This window comes from Ursus arctos, unplaced genomic scaffold (genome assembly GCF_023065955.2).
Source record: "Ursus arctos isolate Adak ecotype North America unplaced genomic scaffold, UrsArc2.0 scaffold_23, whole genome shotgun sequence".
In the NCBI taxonomy this organism is placed as follows: domain Eukaryota; kingdom Metazoa; phylum Chordata; class Mammalia; order Carnivora; family Ursidae; genus Ursus; species Ursus arctos.
Window position 1 is genome coordinate 40,820,590 of NW_026622908.1, and position 16,271 is coordinate 40,836,860.

The window sequence follows — 16,271 nt, forward strand, 5'->3', positions numbered from 1 at the left end:
CCCCAGGCCCTCCCCCGCAAAGGCAAGTCCACACCGAGACCGCGGGGGCAGCACCTGGACAGGGACAGCCCTGAGGCTTCAGGGTGCAAGGGGACCTACATGTCCCCTCCCCTCTTCGCCCTGGTCACGGAGTGATCAAAATCGAGGGAGTGAATTGAGATTTTTATGAAATCCCTCACTTTCGCTGGTGGCTAAGAATTGGACAGAGAGGCTTGGCTGCCCTTAGGCCTGGCACCCTGGAGGGGGCGGCTCGAAAGCGCCTGGGTGCCCCCCCCCACTCTACCCCCATGGGGACACGGGCTCCCGTGTCTCATCCCCGCTGGCTTCCGCAGGCACCCAGGCAGACACACCTGGCTCGGGACGGTCCCCCCAGCAGAGGCTTCAGGTTCTCCCCGGACCCCAGACGCGGCTCCCAAAGGGTGTTCCCAGGTCACCGGGAGGGTCGCTCGGGGTCCCGGAGCGCACAGCCCTGCCGCCCGCCCCGCGCGCTGAGGGAGCCGCGCCGCCCGCGCCCGCCCACCCGCAGCCCGGCGCTGTCACGTTCCAGCCGCCTGACTCAGGCCGCGCGGGGCGGGGAGCGGGAGGCGGCGCCGGCGCCCGCCTCGGCCCCCGGAGGCGGCACCAGGAAGCGCCCGCCCCGGCCGGAGCCGCCATGTAACCGGCGCCGCCCGGAGCAGAGCCGCGCGGGCCCCCGGCGACCCGCACGCCATGGGGGACGAGGACGAGGACGAGGGCTGCGCCGTGGAGCTGCGGATCACCGAAGGTGGGGCGGGGGGTGGCCAGGGGGCGCGGGGCGGGGTGCGGGCCGCCGGGGGCTGCACCGGGAGGGGGGCATGCGCTGGCCGGGCTCATCCGCCTCCTGTGCCCACAGCCAACCTGACCGGGCACGAGGAGAAGGTGAGCGTCGAGAACTTCGAGCTGCTCAAGGTGCTGGGCACGGGAGGTGAGGACCTCCACCCCCCGGGGCAGGTGTCCCGGGCCTGGTGCCTTGGGCCTCCGGGCGGCATAGCCGCCTGGGCCTGGGCCAGGCCTCCGGCGATGCCCCCCACCCTTTCCCGGCACGACCCGCCTTGCCTGCCCCGCCCTGCCCTGCCAGGGTTTGCATGCCCACTCCCAGGGACATGCCTACTCCTAGCGCTGCTCCACATTCACGTTGCTCCTCCCTGCAAGGTCCTCCGGGATTTGCCAACACCCTCCAGGGCTTGCAGCCCTCCCGAGGGATTTGCACACCTCCTCCCCCGTGCGATATGGGAGCCTGGTCTCCAGCTTTGCTCACTCCCAGCTTTGCACAGTCCCCAGCCTGGGTTTGCACATCCCTCCCCGGTCCACGTTGCATCCCCCCCCCCATCTGTCTGATCTGCCCTGGCTCTGCCCGCGTTCTGCCCCCACCTTGTGCTGCAAGCCTCCTGGAGCTGCAGGCCTTCCAGCCCGGTTTGCACATCTCCTCCCCGCCCCTCCGGGGCTGTCTACACCTTTTCCTGAGAAGGCTTTGTCAGCCTTTTGCACCCTTGCCTCTCACTCCGGTTCCTTCCCCCAATTTGCACACCCTCTGGGTTGGCATCACCCCTGCCCCCACCCATCCGTACCCCCCTTCCACTCACGGTCTACCCTCCACTCACTCACCGCTCGCACAGCCTACGGGAAGGTGTTCCTGGTGCGGAAGGCAGTCGGGCACGATGCCGGGAAGCTGTATGCCATGAAGGTCCTGCGCAAGGCGGCGCTGGTGCAGCGTGCCAAGACGCAGGAGCACACGCGCACCGAGCGCTCCGTGCTGGAACTCGTGCGCCAGGCCCCCTTCCTGGTTACGCTGCACTACGCCTTCCAGACGGATGCCAAGCTGCACCTCATCCTGGGTAAGGGCGGGCCCCTGCCCACCTGGGGGCCACGGAGGCAGGTGGGGCCGCTCAGTCAGGGTTGCTTCCCAACCTCCATTCCACCCCCAGACTATGTGAGTGGAGGCGAGATGTTCACCCACCTCTATCAGCGCCAGCACTTCAAAGAGGCTGAGGTGCGCGTGTACGGGGGCGAGATCGTGCTGGCCCTGGAGCACCTGCACAAGGTGGGTGAGGGCCTGGCCTCCGGGCTGTAGCCTCGGGCGCTGGCCTGGGTCTTGTAAGGGGCCTCCAAACATGGCAGCCTTGAAGTGCTCTCTCTTGGGTGGTCTTGGTGGGAAACAGAGCCGCTTGCCCAGGCCTTCTGGAAGGAAGGCCTTAGCGTTGCCTGGGGAGGGGTCTCTTTCCCTGGTACCTCCTCAAAGGGGCTTTCCTCTGATAGGGAACTCGGGGCTGCCTCCCAGGGCCACGCTCACCGAACTTCCTCAAATAGAGACCTCATGCCTTGGCTCCCAAGGCCTTCTTGCAATGGGGCTCTTCATGCAGGCTCTCCTCCCTCTGGGGCCTTGGGGCCTGGTCCCATGGTGTCCTCCTTCCTTGCTTTTACAGCGGAAATGGCTTTTCCCATCCAACGGCCCGGTGTCTGGGCCCACTCCGTCACCGGAGACCCCTTCTCTAGGGGGCTCCCCTTGTCCCGAGCTGGGTCTTGGTGCCCGGGCACGAGCTGTAGGAGTGGGGGTGTGGGGGGGAAGCCTTAGCGCTTCTCTTGCTCCTGACAGCTGGGTATCATCTACCGCGATCTGAAGCTGGAGAACGTGCTGCTGGACTCCGAGGGCCACATCGTCCTCACAGACTTCGGGCTTAGCAAGGAGTTCCTGACGGAGGAGGTGAGCGAAGGGCAGTCTCTCTGCCCCCTGCACCCCCGTTCAAGCCTTCGCCTTCCTGTCTCCTCCTGCTCCGTGCCCGGCTCTGCGTTTCTCGTGGCGCAGAGGTAAACGCGTCCGGGTCCTGCCTTCAGGACATCCCCTGTGTTCCTACCCTCACAAGTCCAGCGAGTCCTACTCCGAGCCTGGGGGACTGCTGGGTGTCCAAATGGGTCCTCTTGCCCTCCCAGAAAGAACGAACCTTCTCCTTCTGTGGCACTATCGAGTACATGGCTCCCGAAATTATCCGCAGCAAGTCGGGGCATGGCAAGGTGGGTTCGCAGGAGAGTGGGTGGGGAGTGGCGGCGGGGCGAGGCAGGGGTGGCCGCAGGCCCTCACCCCGGCTCTGCCCCGGCAGGCCGTGGACTGGTGGAGCCTGGGTATCCTGATCTTTGAGCTGCTGACCGGGGCCTCACCCTTCACCCTGGAGGGCGAGAGGAACACGCAGGCAGAGGTGTCCCGGTGAGTGGGGCTGGACAAGGTGGGGGGGGACGGGGAGGGGCCTGGGCAGGGTTGGGGAGGGGGCTTGCTGCCCCTGACGCCCCCCCCCCAATCCTCCCAGACGGATCCTGAAGTGCTCCCCTCCCTTCCCCCCCCGGATCGGGCCCGTGGCACAGGACCTGCTGCGGCGGCTACTTTGCAAGGACCCCAAAAAGCGGCTGGGCGCGGGGCCCCAGGGGGCGCAGGAAGTCAAGAACCACCCCTTCTTCCAGGTGAGGCTCCTGACTGTCCCCCGCACCTCTCTGCACACTACCCAGATCGGGCCGCTGCTCTGGGTTGGGGGACCCTGGAGGGATGGTCTAAGACTAGCTGATTTCACCTGATTTAGAAAAACCGCCAGATAAAGAGAGTGGGTTTAACTTCTCTCTCTCTGGTGCAACTTGGAAGATGTGTTTCTAGGGGAAAGAATTGTAGGTTCGTTGACTGGTAGGGCTGGCAGGGACTTGAGAATGGCTTCATCGGTCCTTTCACTGGACAGGTTCGGAGAAGGGAGGCGACCTGCTCCAGATCGTGCAGGGAGATGGTGTAGAGCTGGGAACAGGTTGCAGGGGTCCTGTTGGCTCACATCGGTACCACAAGTCACACTTACGGCTCTCCGAACCCACCCAGGCATTTTGTTCTTTGTTCCGGTGCTGTCTGTGTGCCTGTCATTCAGATGGACAGCTGGTCAGTCGCTTGGGTTTCGCTCACTTGTTAAGAGCACGTACAGGTTAGAGTGCGGTGCAGGGTGGATTCTGTTTCTTTGCGAGACCTCGCTGGCTCGGGCCTGTGTGTGGCCAGCGTCGTTGCCTAGCGGGACCCTGGGACAGTGAACACCTGCTGTGTGTTGGCTTTCGCTTGCATGATTTCCCGTCGCCTGCAGAAGTATTCTGATGGTCCCCATCTGCAAAGATGGGGAAACTGAAGTTCAGAGAGGTTAAGTCATTTGCCCAAGGTCACCCAGCCAGGAAATGATGGAGCTCAGATCCAAACCCGTGTCCGGGTGATGTGAAGCCCGTATGCTTCACTGCTGTGTCTGTTTACTTGTGGCCATCAGATCTGCCACTTGTTTGACATCGTTAACAAAAGTGCCCATTTACGGGCACTTACTGTTGGCCAGGCACTCAGTTACCCTTGCTACGAGTGCTGTCTCCTTCAGTCTTCCCACCAAGGTCCCTTGGAGATGTTTTCTGTGATAGGAATCTAAGTCTTTGTGATGAAGTTGTCCCTTTGTGGGGGAAGGGGCCGAGCAGTGTCAGTTTCCTTAAGTGGACACCTCCCCACCCTGGGTGCTGGGAGTGGGTTGATCAGCAATCACTGGAGAGGTCTCTGAGGCCCAATGCTCAGAAGGCGTGTTCCCGCAGTCCCCCTTCTCTCAAGACAGCCTCTTTGGTGATGGCAATGCCGAGGTCCTGGTGCCAGACCCGGGGCCTCCGAGACCAAATCAGGCCTCTTGGCTGCAAGTGACAAAAAGTCCAACTCAAAATGGTGCTACCCCTGGAATAGAGTTTGGCTGCTAAGAAGAGAGATCGGAGTGAGCAGTTGTCTAAACAACATAGAGGTTTATTTATTTGTGTTCTCATATAAAAGTTTGGCGGGTCAGGGCTGCTGTGGTGTTTTAATGAATATAAGCTCCTTTCTTCTTTCTTCTTTTTTTTTAATGCTCCTCCATTCTTAGCGTGTGGCCTCCAGCCCCAGGGTTGCCTCGTGGTGCAAAATGGCTGCTGGAGCGCTTGCCATTTAGGCTGTCATCTAGGCAGAAATCAGGAGGAAAAAGGAGGGGAAGGGCAAAATGGGCACGTGCCAACTGTTTACCCTCCTCTTGAGGTTCTTTCTCTGGATTCTCACAATTTTTACTTACAGGTTGTAGGTCCCCCCCAAGTGTTAAATACAGGCTTTTAGTTGTGTATACTGCTTCCTATACTAACATCAAGGCTATGGTACTAAGGAAGACAGGGAGTATGGAAGTTGAGCAGGCAAAAAACAGGCTCTGCCATCCTAGCTTAAACATAAAAAGGCATATTTTAGCTCCCGTTTATGAAAAGTCCAAGGAAAAGTGGTTTGACCTCAGGCAAGGCTGCATCCAGGTGCTGGATTTATTTTAATAAGAATTTCTTTCTTTGTCTCTTGGGTTTTCTCCATGGGGACTTCATCATTAGACCCCGACGGGGTCCCCAGCAGTTCCAGGCCCATGTCCTCCCAGATTTAAGGCTAGTTGGAGAAAGATTTGTTTTGCATGCCAGTGCTATCGAAAGTCCCAGCATTGACTGAATGTGGTGGAGGGATGATTCTCTGAGGGAAATGGGGATTCTCTTATCAGAGGGAAAGAAACACCAGCTAGGGAAGCAGGAAGAACAACTTTCCACTGAAATGCCAGAGAGAGGAGCTGCCCAGTGAGGGTGGCCTGAGGGGAGAGGGGTTTTCACTTCCTACCCTTCACCCCCAATCTCTCATTCCATTTCTCCAGGGTCTGGATTGGGCTGCTCTGGCTGCCAGGAAAATTCCAGCCCCATTCCGACCCCAGATCCGCTCGGAGCTGGATGTGGGCAACTTTGCAGAGGAATTTACTCGGCTGGAGCCTGTCTACTCACCCCCTGGCAGCCCCCCGCCTGGGGACCCTCGCATCTTCCAGGTGAGTGAGAGCTGCTGCCAGCCTCGACCTGGGGCTGATTCAGGCCCTGTGTTCCGATCAGGACTCAGCATCCCCCCCAGACCCTGTCCACTGGCAGGGTACCTGGAGTTGTCAGTCATACAGACTGCCATGGCAGGACAGGTCTTTGAATTACATGGCCCATCTTTAAATCTCATGATAACGGCCCTTCTACTCCATATCTTTATTGTTATGTAAAGATATTGCTTTAACTATTCAGTTGCTTAAGTGGACAACTAGAAAGAGATGCCATGTTTACACTGTGGCCTTGTGTGTCCCTTGGCAAACCATATCACGTTTGTGGAAGCACAGACCCCTCCACTCAGTGTTAGAAGCTTAGGCCTGTTGGGCAAGGTCAAACTCCTTTGCTTGGCATTCAAGGCCCTACGTGATGCAGTCCTTGCTCAGTGCCCTAGCCTCAGTGCTCACTGTTGTCCCACTTGGTGCTCCAGCACCCACGGACTGCTCAGACATTCCAGAACACACGTCTGTGCCTTTGCACTGGCAATTCCCTCCACCTGGGGTACCTTCCCCACAGTTGCCCACCCGGCAAGCTCCCATTCACCTTTCAAGCCTCCTTGTGCAGTGCTGCTCCTGTGTGAATTCCTCCCCACCACTCTGGTCCTGGGTTGGCCTCTCCTTGCGCACTGGTCCTCTGGAGATGGCAGCTCCTTCTAAGCACCCTGTCGGGTTGTATCCTAACTGCCTTACTGGGACTGCCTCCCCTGGTCTGGAAGCTCCCAGGAGGCAAGGACTGTGTTTAATGTCTCTGTCCCTTTGCCCAGTGTGGGGCCTGGCCTGTAGGTCATGGTCCATAAATACAAAATAAGAACAGGCCAGTAGCAAGTGTAGACGGGTCAGCCGCCCTGTGAGGCTCTCCCAAGTGATGACTGTGTTGGCACGACCCTCCACCGATGGTCTCGCAGTTTCTTGTTTTTGTTTTTTAAAGATTTATTTATTTATTTTAGGGAGTGAGAGAGTGGGTGGGGGAGGGGCAGAGGCAGAGGGAGAGAGACTCTCAAGCAGACTCCATGCCGAGCTGAGCGTGGAAGCTGATGCAGGGGTTGATCCTACAGCCCCAAGGTCAGGACCTGAGCTGAGACCAAGAGTCCGATGCTTTCCTGACTGTACCACCCAGGCGCCCCCATCGTCTCACAGTTCCGAGAAAGTTCTTTCTTGTGAATCAGCGGTTACTTTCATTCATTTATTTTTTTAATTTTAGTTTTTATGGAACTATTTTATCATTTTTTTAAAAGACGTATTTTAGAGAGAGAGAGTGCATAAGCCTAGGGGTGGGGAGGAAGAGGGAGAGGGAGAGAGAATCTCCAGCAGACTCCCCAGTGAGCGTGGAGCCTGATGTGGGGCTTGATCCCACCACCCCGAGATCACGACCCGAGCTGAAACCAAGAATTAGACTCCCAACCGACTGAGCCACCCAGGTGCCCCCCATTCATTCATTCATTCATTCGTTCATTTAAGGATTCAAAAATCTGTATTGGGTGCTTACAATGTGCCAGGCACTGAGCTGGGCCCCAGGGACGGATCAATGAACCTAGCAGACACGTGTGGATGGAGTCTGCGTTCTTGTGCACAGTGGGGCTGTGTTTTTAGGAGAATACAATTCGTCGTTAAACTTACCCTTAAGAATCCCTTGAATTGCCTCTTTGTATTTCTTCAGTAGCCCCCCCCCTTGCAGAGGAGGCCAATGTTTGGTTTGAGATGAAGGCATAAAGCCTTTTTGTATTCAGTGGGTGGATTTGAATTCTCATAAGCTAAGTGTGTGTGATGCCAGGCCACGGCCCTTTCATGCTTTGGGTCCATCGTTTTCTGGGTCACTGCATTGTGCTAAATGATGCCCTTGGAGTGGGGGGGGGGGTTACTGTGATGAGAACTGTGGAGTCACAGACTCCGGGGCGGGTGCGCATGAACCCAGGTGATCATAGTGCAAGGTGGCTTGAAATGTCCACACACCTGTCTGCACCAGGATACTAAAGCAGCAGCCTCCAGCACTCACTCTAGTCCAGGGTCTTCCCTCTGGGCCCTGCCTCTCCCCGGGTCTGGGCCTTCCAGGGACTCCATATGCACCTCCAGGCCCTATGCCCGTAAGCCCCCTCCACCCCCGCAGGGATACTCCTTTGTGGCGCCCTCCATCCTGTTCGACCATAACAACGCGGTGATGATGACCGATGTCCTGGAAGCATCCGGCGCTGGAGACCGGCCCGGCCGGGCAGCCGTGGCCAGGAGCGCCATGATGCAGGTGGGTTGGGCCAGGGTGGGACGTTGATTTTGAGGTGTCTGGGCTCGGGGATTCCAGACCTGGCTTCACCAGGCACCGATGGTGTGACCTTGGTGAGGTTTGCAGGTGGCGCGTGGCGTGGCCGCAGGGCTCCCAGGTAGGATCTTTGACGTGCCCCCTTCGCCGCCAGGACTCGCCCTTCTTCCAGCAGTACGAGCTGGACCTGCGGGAGCCCGCGCTGGGCCAGGGCAGCTTCTCCGTGTGTCGCCGCTGCCGCCAGCGCCAGAGCGGCCAGGAGTTCGCCGTCAAGATCCTCAGCCGCAGGTGGGGTGGGCGGGGCCTGGCAAAGCCGGGATGCAAGAGGGCGAGGGCGGGGCCGGAGTTCGGCCCAACTGACCCCGCCTGCCTCACCCCCAGGCTGGAGGCGAACACACAGCGAGAAGTGGCCGCCCTGCGGCTTTGCCAGTCGCACCCAAACGTGGTGAAGTTGCACGATGTGCATCACGACCAGGTGACCCTTTCTTGGGCGGGGGCGCAACGCAGGGACTCCGGAGGCTGCCCTTGGAAGGGAGGAGGGGCGATAGGGGGTGTGGTGGGCGGGGAGGCGGGCAGGAGGAGGGGCCTGAGGCCGCCGTGGGAGGGGCTTGAGGCCTGGGTGGGTGGGGGCGCTGAGGGACTTGGCAGGCCAGGGAGGTGGGATTTGAGCCGAGTAGGGCCGGAGGATGGGAAGGCGGAGCTGAGGATGGCCAAGGGAACCGAATATGAGGACGACGTGGAAGGGGCTAGGATTTAAGGTGGCAGGGGGGCGGAGGCCCAGAAGGACGTGGGGCCTAAGGGTGGTTTTGGGGTGGTCTTGAGTTCCGGGCTCGGATAGGGGCGGGGCCTGAGGCTAAGGGCGGGGCCTGGCCAGTGGGTGGGGCTCGGGGGGATGGGGGTGGGGGAGGTAGGTAGGTAGGTGGGACCTCGGCCCAGGTGGTGACCTCCGCCCGCCGCTCCGCCCGCAGCTGCACACGTACCTGGTTCTGGAGCTGCTGCGGGGCGGGGAGCTGCTGGAGCACATCCGCAAGAAGCGGCACTTCAGCGAGTCCGAAGCGAGCCAGATCCTGCGCAGCCTCGTGTCGGCCGTGAGCTTCATGCACGAGGAGGCGGGCGTGGTGCATCGCGACCTCAAGCCCGAGGTGGGCGCGGAACTCGGGCAGAGCTCGGACAGCCGGGGAGGGCTGAGGCGCGGAGGGCTGGTCTCTGACGGCCGCCCCACCGCCCTCACAGAACATTCTGTATGCCGATGACACGCCCGGAGCCCCCGTGAAGATCATCGACTTTGGGTTCGCGCGGCTGCGCCCGCAGAGCCCCGCGGGGCCCATGCAGACGCCCTGCTTCACGCTGCAGTACGCAGCTCCTGAGCTGTTGGCGCAGCAGGGCTACGACGAGTCCTGCGACCTCTGGAGCCTCGGCGTCATTCTGGTATGAGACGGGTCCCGGGACGGTTCGGGGTGCCTCGAGCCCGGGGTCAGAGGGCTTCCTGATGCGGGCCAGCAGGGACGCCCCCGAGGCAGAGGACAGGGGACGTTTTGGGGGGGGGGGCGGGTTTGCTGTGAGGCTGGGTTTAGAGGTCATCCCAGGACAGAGGCCCCCGGGGTTGCTCAGGTGCTGGGGTCAGGGCCCCCGAGTATTAGGGGTTGGAGGTCAGGGTTCAACATCATGCATGGGCCTCGGGAGTTACCCTCGTAGAGAGGGCGAATAGTTCTGTGGGTGGCTAAGTCAGCCTCCTGGCCTCTCTAGGCCCTGCAGCCTGGACTGGTCTCACTCCCCGCCCCCCATCTCCCCAGTACATGATGCTGTCGGGGCAGGTCCCCTTCCAGGGGGCCTCAGGCCAGGGCGGGCAGAGCCAGGCAGCAGAGATCATGTGCAAGATCCGCGAGGGGCGCTTCTCTCTCGACGGGGAGGCCTGGCAGGGCGTGTCTGAGGAAGCTAAGGAGCTGGTCCGAGGTGCGGAGGCGGGGGGGGGGGGGGGTGTGTGTGTGTGCGCGGGAGGGGTCGCAGATCGTGGTTGGGGAGGGGGCGGCCATGGGGTCAAGGTGGGGCGCGGATCATCAGTGGGTTAGGTTTGGTCTGGGGAATTGGTCGGGGAGGAGAGTGGGGCCGTTGGGATCCTTCTGGGGCGCAGCCTCCACACACAGACCCTCCTCAGCCCTTCCCTGCCCTGCCTCCAGGGCTCCTGACGGTGGACCCCGCCAAGCGGCTGAAGCTCGAGGGGCTGCGGGGCAGCTCATGGCTGCAGGACGGCAGCGCCCGCTCATCGCCCCCTCTCCGGACGCCTGACGTGCTGGAGTCCTCGGGGCCGGCTGTGCGCTCGGGGCTCAACGCCACCTTCATGGTGAGGGGCGGGTCCGGGCGAGCACCCTCCCAAGGGGGCTGGAGAGGCGGGGCCTCCGGGAGGCGACGCCCTCCAAGCTCAGAAAGGTGCGGTGACCGAATCCTGGCCTCTGGTCGGTCGGCACCCTGGCCTTTGGGGAGGCTGGAGGGGCCAATGACCTGTTTGTTGGCCTTGACCTAGTGGTATGGGGGGAGGGTCCGGGATAGGGTCAAAACTAGGATCTGGAAGTCGAGGCCTGGCCGGTGGCGGTGGGGCACTTACCCCCTCCTTTCCGCCAGGCCTTCAACCGGGGCAAGCGCGAGGGCTTCTTCCTGAAGAGCGTGGAGAACGCGCCGCTCGCCAAGCGGCGGAAACAGAAGCTGCGGAGCGCCGCCACCTCCCGCCGCGTCTCCCCCGCGCCAGCCGCCCCTGGCAGGGCCCCCGCCGCCAAGGGAGCCCCCAGACGAGCCAACGGCCCCCTGCCGCCCTCCTAGCCCCCGCCACAGAGACCTCTCCTTCCCCCATAGGGGCTGTGACCTGGGAGCCTCGGAATCGGCTCCAGCCCCATCCCCAGGGATTGCCCTTCCCTCCCCTTCCCCCCACCCCACTCCCAGACAGAGCAGAAGTATTTTTATAAGCAGAGAATTTTTTATGTCTTACCGGATAGAGTTAGAGATGCAGGGAGGGAGGGGCCTCTGCCAAGACAGTGCCTCATGTGGCAGAAGGCACTTCTCCCCTGGGGGGCTACTCCCCCATTTCAACGCACTGAGTTGCCACAGGGAGAAACTGGGACCTCTCCCCTGCCCTCCCCTGAGGCCCTGCTCTTGGGAGGGGGCGCCCCTCTAGCTGTCACTTTATGGACTGTCTGTGCAATTACGTCCACCAAAGACCTGTGTTGGGGGGGTTCAAGGAGAGACCCTGGGGGACCCCTGAAGCATTTCTGCCTCACTTTATGTCACCTGCTTCCCCCCTGTTGGGGCTAAGGAAGGAGGTAGGCCACCCCTAAAAGGGGAGGCACCTTCTCCCCCACCCCCCCAGCCCCCCCTTGGCACAGCTGCCTCTGGCTGGGGGCCGGGCCTTGAGGGGCTGGGCTGGGCATCCACAGTCACTGCCTCAGCCCGTCCAGGCTGTGCCTTTGACTTTAAAATAAAAGTCCATCCAGTGCTGTGTGTGGTATCTGCGTGTGAGGAGGGTGTGTGGGGCGGAGAGCTTGGGGCAGATGCATTTTCGGCTAAGGGAGCCTGGGGCCTCAGAGAAGAGGGTCAGGGCAGACCCTTCCAGGGAAGACCAGACCCTTTGTCCTTGACTTTTGGCCTGGGCAGCAGGAAGGCCAGACGGTCGTCTTGGCCGTGTGTTCGGTCTTGGTTGTAAGTAACGGAAAGCCCAACCTAAACTTACTGCGCCCGAGCGGGAGTTTTAGGCTCCTGGAACGACACAGGGCAGGGGGAGACCCAGGCGAGGCCTGGTCTGGACACAAACCCATGATCAGGACCGAGTTTCTCAGCCTGAACTTTTTATTCTGTGTTCTTGGTGTTGCAGTCTGGAGGATTTTCCTTTTGGCCCTGGGATGGGTGCTGGGTGCTCCAGGGGCTGCGGACTGAAGCAGGGTGATAAAGAAAATGTTTTAGCATTCCCTAGGGAAATCCCAAGATGTACTCTGATTGGATGCACTTAGGTCATGTGTCCACCGTGGGCCAATCGCCGTGTCCAGGGATGCAGGGCCGTTGTTTGCCTTAGATCGGATGGCGGCCTCCCCTCTGGAAGCTCATTGGGTGAAGAGCAGGAGGAAGGGCGGGCCCTTAGAGAGAGGTCGGCTGGACAGCGCTTGGTGGCTGTCGGTGAGGGACTGAGGGGAGCAGCCTATATTCCTGGCGCTCAGAGCCATCAGTGTGGCCCCGCCGCAGCAGAGTGCAAGACTCCCCCCGCTGTGTGATCCCAGTGCCCCAGCGTCTTTGTGGGTACCCCAGGTTAGAGCTGTCTGTCTGTATAGTGCAGAGAACCCTACCCCAGGGTTGTCTGGATATTACCACTCCATGTGTCTGTCTCCAGGCCTTCTCTTCCCATATTTCCCTGTGGGGCATCTCATGGTGGACCTTCCCTTCCCATCCTGACCTTTGCCTCTTACAGGGGGAGGTACCCGGAGATACGAACCTAGAGATGCTGGAGTCAGGGCAAAGGCAGGCAGGCCCAGGGGCAGGTGGGGTCCCGTGGGTGTGGATGGAGAGCTGTTGGGTGGTGCGGGGGCATCAGGCTGTGTCCCATCCTGAGGGTCTGAGAGAGGAGGGAAGGGCCTAGGAGCAGGTCCCCAGGAGAAGAGGAGAAGGGGGAAAGCATCCGGAATTCTGAGTCCTGTGTTACGGACTGTGGCTTGAGCAGCTCCCCAAACAGCCTCAGGCTCCCCCACCTTTTTTAAGGGGGTCACATGACTGTTAAGATGAACTGGTGAATGAACAGATGTGACATTGTGGTCATTCAGTCATGAAGGATTTGCTGAGATTTCCTGAGATCTTCCGATTCACAGGGACGGGCCTGAGCGCTCCACGTGAATTAGCTCCCTGACTCCTCACAACTGGTTTATAAGAAAACCATCATCTTCATTTAAGGGTTGAGAAAGGCGAGCCTCAGTGAAGGTCAGCACCTTCCTTGCTCAAGGTCACTCAGCTAGAGGTGCATTTGACCCCGGTGCGCTGATCCCGGAATTCCTTCAGCCCCAGGAGTTCCACTGTAAAGACGGGCTTTAATTTGACCCCAATGCTGGGTATTTCAATTGTTGGAAACTTTGTTTCTATCATAAATGACGCTGCGACACACACGTTTGTACACATATCTGTGCATTTAAGAATAGCCTTATTGAGATAAAATTCATTTAACGTATTATTTAAGAGCCCATTTAAGAGTACCATTCAGTGATTTTTAGTATTTTCAGAGTTGTGCAGCCATGACCACGGTCTAATTTTAGAACACTTTTCACCTCCACGGGAAACTCTACCCATTGGCAGTCACGCCCCATTGCCCCTCCACTCTGCAGCCCGGGGCATCCGCCCATCTGAGTCCCGTCTCTCTAGGTTTGCTGGCATACCTTGGTATATACATTTTGAAATATACTTTCAAATAACCTTTCATAAATATTGTACTGGCATGTAGTCCCAGAAGCAGGATATGAAAATATCCCATTGCTTTGTATGCACTGAACATTGTCATTTAAAGACCTTTGCTAATTTGATGGATAAAAGTCTCTCATCTTCAGTCTCCTTACCCTTTTACCCTATGTAACTCACCCTAAGAAATAGGTCTTGTTGACGTCATTTCGTGGGTGAAGGAACTGGGGCTCAGAGGATGGGCCTCCCCGGGGGAAGCTTGTTGGGGATGGAAAGGGCTGGGGCTCGGGGGAATGAGCCAGCCTTGATCTGAATCCTGCTTCTGCCCTGTGTGGCCTGACTACACATCAGGGGAGACAGCTGTGACTTGGGTTGTAGGCTGGGCAGGGTGTGAACTAGCAGAATGGGCAGGGAGAGGCTGGCCAGAGGCTGGGAGGCGGGGAGACCAGAGTCTTGACGTTGGCCTCTGACCAGCCCAGCTTCATGTGGATGTGGAATCAGGAGAGTGGGGGGGGGGGGCTCATCCTTCTGCACCAGGGCCTCTATCGCACTCGTAAAATGGCCTCAGAGAGGGGCATCTGGCAGGCTCAGTCGGTTAAGCACCTGACTCTTGGTTTCGGCTCAGATCATGATCTCAGGGTCGTAAGATCGAGCCCCGCATCGGGCTCCATGCTCAGCATGGAGTCTGCTTGAGAGTCTCTCTCCCTCTCTCTCTGCCCCTCGCGTTCGCGCTTTCTCTCTCTTTCAAATAAATAAATCTTTAAAAAAAATGGTTTCGGAGAGCAGGCTCGGGCCCCTGGCTCTGTTAATATGCTGATGTCCCTGAGAGGGCCTGACAGTTCCCCGCACATTCACCTCCCCACAAGTCACTGTGAACTAACTACTGTTGGAAGCGAAGCCGGGGTGCCAGTTTTTCGTCCGTGCCCTGTGCAACCACGGTTTGACTCGGGGCAAGTTGCCCCTCCCTAATGTTCCCTGGGGCTCTCAGTAAGAGTATTCCACAGAGGGGCACCTGGGGGGCTCAGTCGGTTAAGTGTCTGCCTTCAGCTCAGATCAAGATTGGGATTGAGCCCTGTATCGGGCTCTCTGCTCAGCGGGGAGCCTACTACTCCTTCTCCCCCTGCTTGTGCTCTCTCTCTGTCAAATAAATTTTAAAAATCTTTTTTTTTTAGATTTTATTTATTTATTTAACACAGAGACAGCCAGCGAGAGAGGGAACACAGGCAGAGGGAGTGGGAGAGAAAGAAGCAGGCTCCCGGCAGAGCAGGGAGCATGATGCGGGGCTCGATCACAGGACCTGAGCTGAAGGCAGATGCTTAACGACTGAGCCACCCAGGTGCCCCAAATGAATAAACGAAATCTTAAAAAAGAAGAATATTTCACAGTAATGGAGTAGGGATTGCAAACTGGCCACCTAGGCACAGGTAGGGGCTTGTTTTTTGGTGGGGGGTGTAGCATGAGTTTTAAAATGAGAAAATGCATATGAAAGTCCAGATGTTTGACTTTTATTGAAAACCGGAAGGGCTGGCAGCCCTGGACTGTCTTCTTGCATGGCCTGACCAGTCGGTGTAGAACCATGTTGCCGCCACAGAGAGGGCCTTTGCTTTCTAGTTTGCCACAGTCCCCACCACTCCCTACCGCTCACACCAGCTCTCTCCCTTATTTATCTCGGCCTTTCTAGGTCTTTGGGTTTGCAACTTTGGTATAACTCGTTTCCTTCCACATTCGCTGCTGCACAAAAATGGGGTTTGTGAAAGGCAACGAGGCTCCTTAAATCTTTGTTTGTTTCAAAATCTAAATTTAGTTCACATTTGTGAAGAGATATAAACTCGTGATTCAAAATTCAAAGGATACAATAGAGCACACAGTGAAAAAAAATTTCCTTCCACATGCCAGGGATTACCAGGGCGCTGATGTTACTGGCTCTTCTCTAGTCCTGTGTGGACACATTTCATGCCTAGCCAAACTAACATAATAGGTATAGGTGATCGAGAAAAGTTCACCTTCATTGAATATTAATTTTATTTATTCCTTTATTTATTTATTTATTTATTTATTTATTTATTTATTTAAAAATTTCTTTTATTCATTTGAGAGAGAGAGAGAGACAGAGAGAGCACAAGCGGAAGGGGGGGGGGGAGATGCGGAGGGAGAGGGAGAAGCAGGCTCTCTGCTGAGCAGGGAGACTGACATGGAGCTCGATCCCAGGACCTGGAGATCATGACCTGAGACGAAGGCAGATGCCCAGCCATCTGAGCCACCCAGATGCCCTTATTTATTTATTTTTAAAAAAGATTTATTTATATATTTGAGAGAGAGAGAGATAAAGAGCAGAAGCAGGGGTGAGGGGCAGAGTGAGAAGGAGAAGCAGACTCCCCACTGAGCAGGGAGCCCAATGTGGGGCTTGATCCCAGGATTCTGGGATCATGACCTGAGCCGAAGGCAGACGCTTCACTGACTGAGACGCCCAGGTGGCCCCATTGAATGTTAATTTTAGAAAAAAAATATCAGGAGATACAAAAAGGAAAGAAATGAAAAACTATTGGTGATATTATTCATAGATAATCTTGTTAGTTAATATTTTGATGCATTCACATCCAGATTTTTCTTTATCTTCTTTCTTTCTTTATATTGTTTATTTTTATTTTTGAAGATTTTATTTTCAGTAATCTCCACACCGAATGTGGGGCTTGAAC

General features: G+C 57.9%; 1 protein-coding gene across 2 annotated transcripts; it reads left to right on the forward strand.

Annotated features, from left to right (window-relative positions):
• Positions 1-627: 627 nt before the first annotated feature.
• Positions 628-11,642, forward strand: RPS6KA4 (ribosomal protein S6 kinase A4). 2 transcript variants are annotated; one of them, XM_026483349.4, is made up of 17 exons: positions 628-763; positions 872-943; positions 1,635-1,853; positions 1,944-2,059; positions 2,612-2,719; positions 2,947-3,027; positions 3,114-3,217; positions 3,318-3,468; positions 5,703-5,867; positions 8,011-8,142; positions 8,312-8,445; positions 8,539-8,632; positions 9,126-9,299; positions 9,391-9,585; positions 9,951-10,110; positions 10,335-10,498; positions 10,777-11,642. In XM_026483349.4, the coding sequence occupies exons 1-17, from the start codon at positions 709-711 to the stop codon at positions 10,969-10,971; spliced, it is 2,319 nt and encodes a 772-aa protein (XP_026339134.1). In that variant the 5' UTR covers positions 628-708; the 3' UTR covers positions 10,972-11,642. The 2 variants fall into 2 exon arrangements, with proteins under 2 accessions (XP_026339134.1, XP_026339135.1); XM_026483350.4 differs by having other exon boundaries at positions 641-763; positions 872-897.
• The last annotated feature ends 4,629 nt before the right edge of the window (positions 11,643-16,271 follow it).

Excerpts from the sequence above, each read along its gene's own strand:
- RPS6KA4 (XM_026483349.4), top strand. The coding sequence starts at position 709 with ATGGGGGACGAGGACGAGGACGAGGGCTGCGCCGTGGAGCTGCGGATC. Across the intron at positions 2,720-2,946 it reads AGGAGTTCCTGACGGAGGAG|AAAGAACGAACCTTCTCCTT; the intron begins GTGAGCGAAGGG and ends TTGCCCTCCCAG. Across the intron at positions 10,111-10,334 it reads AGCTAAGGAGCTGGTCCGAG|GGCTCCTGACGGTGGACCCC; the intron begins GTGCGGAGGCGG and ends CCCTGCCTCCAG.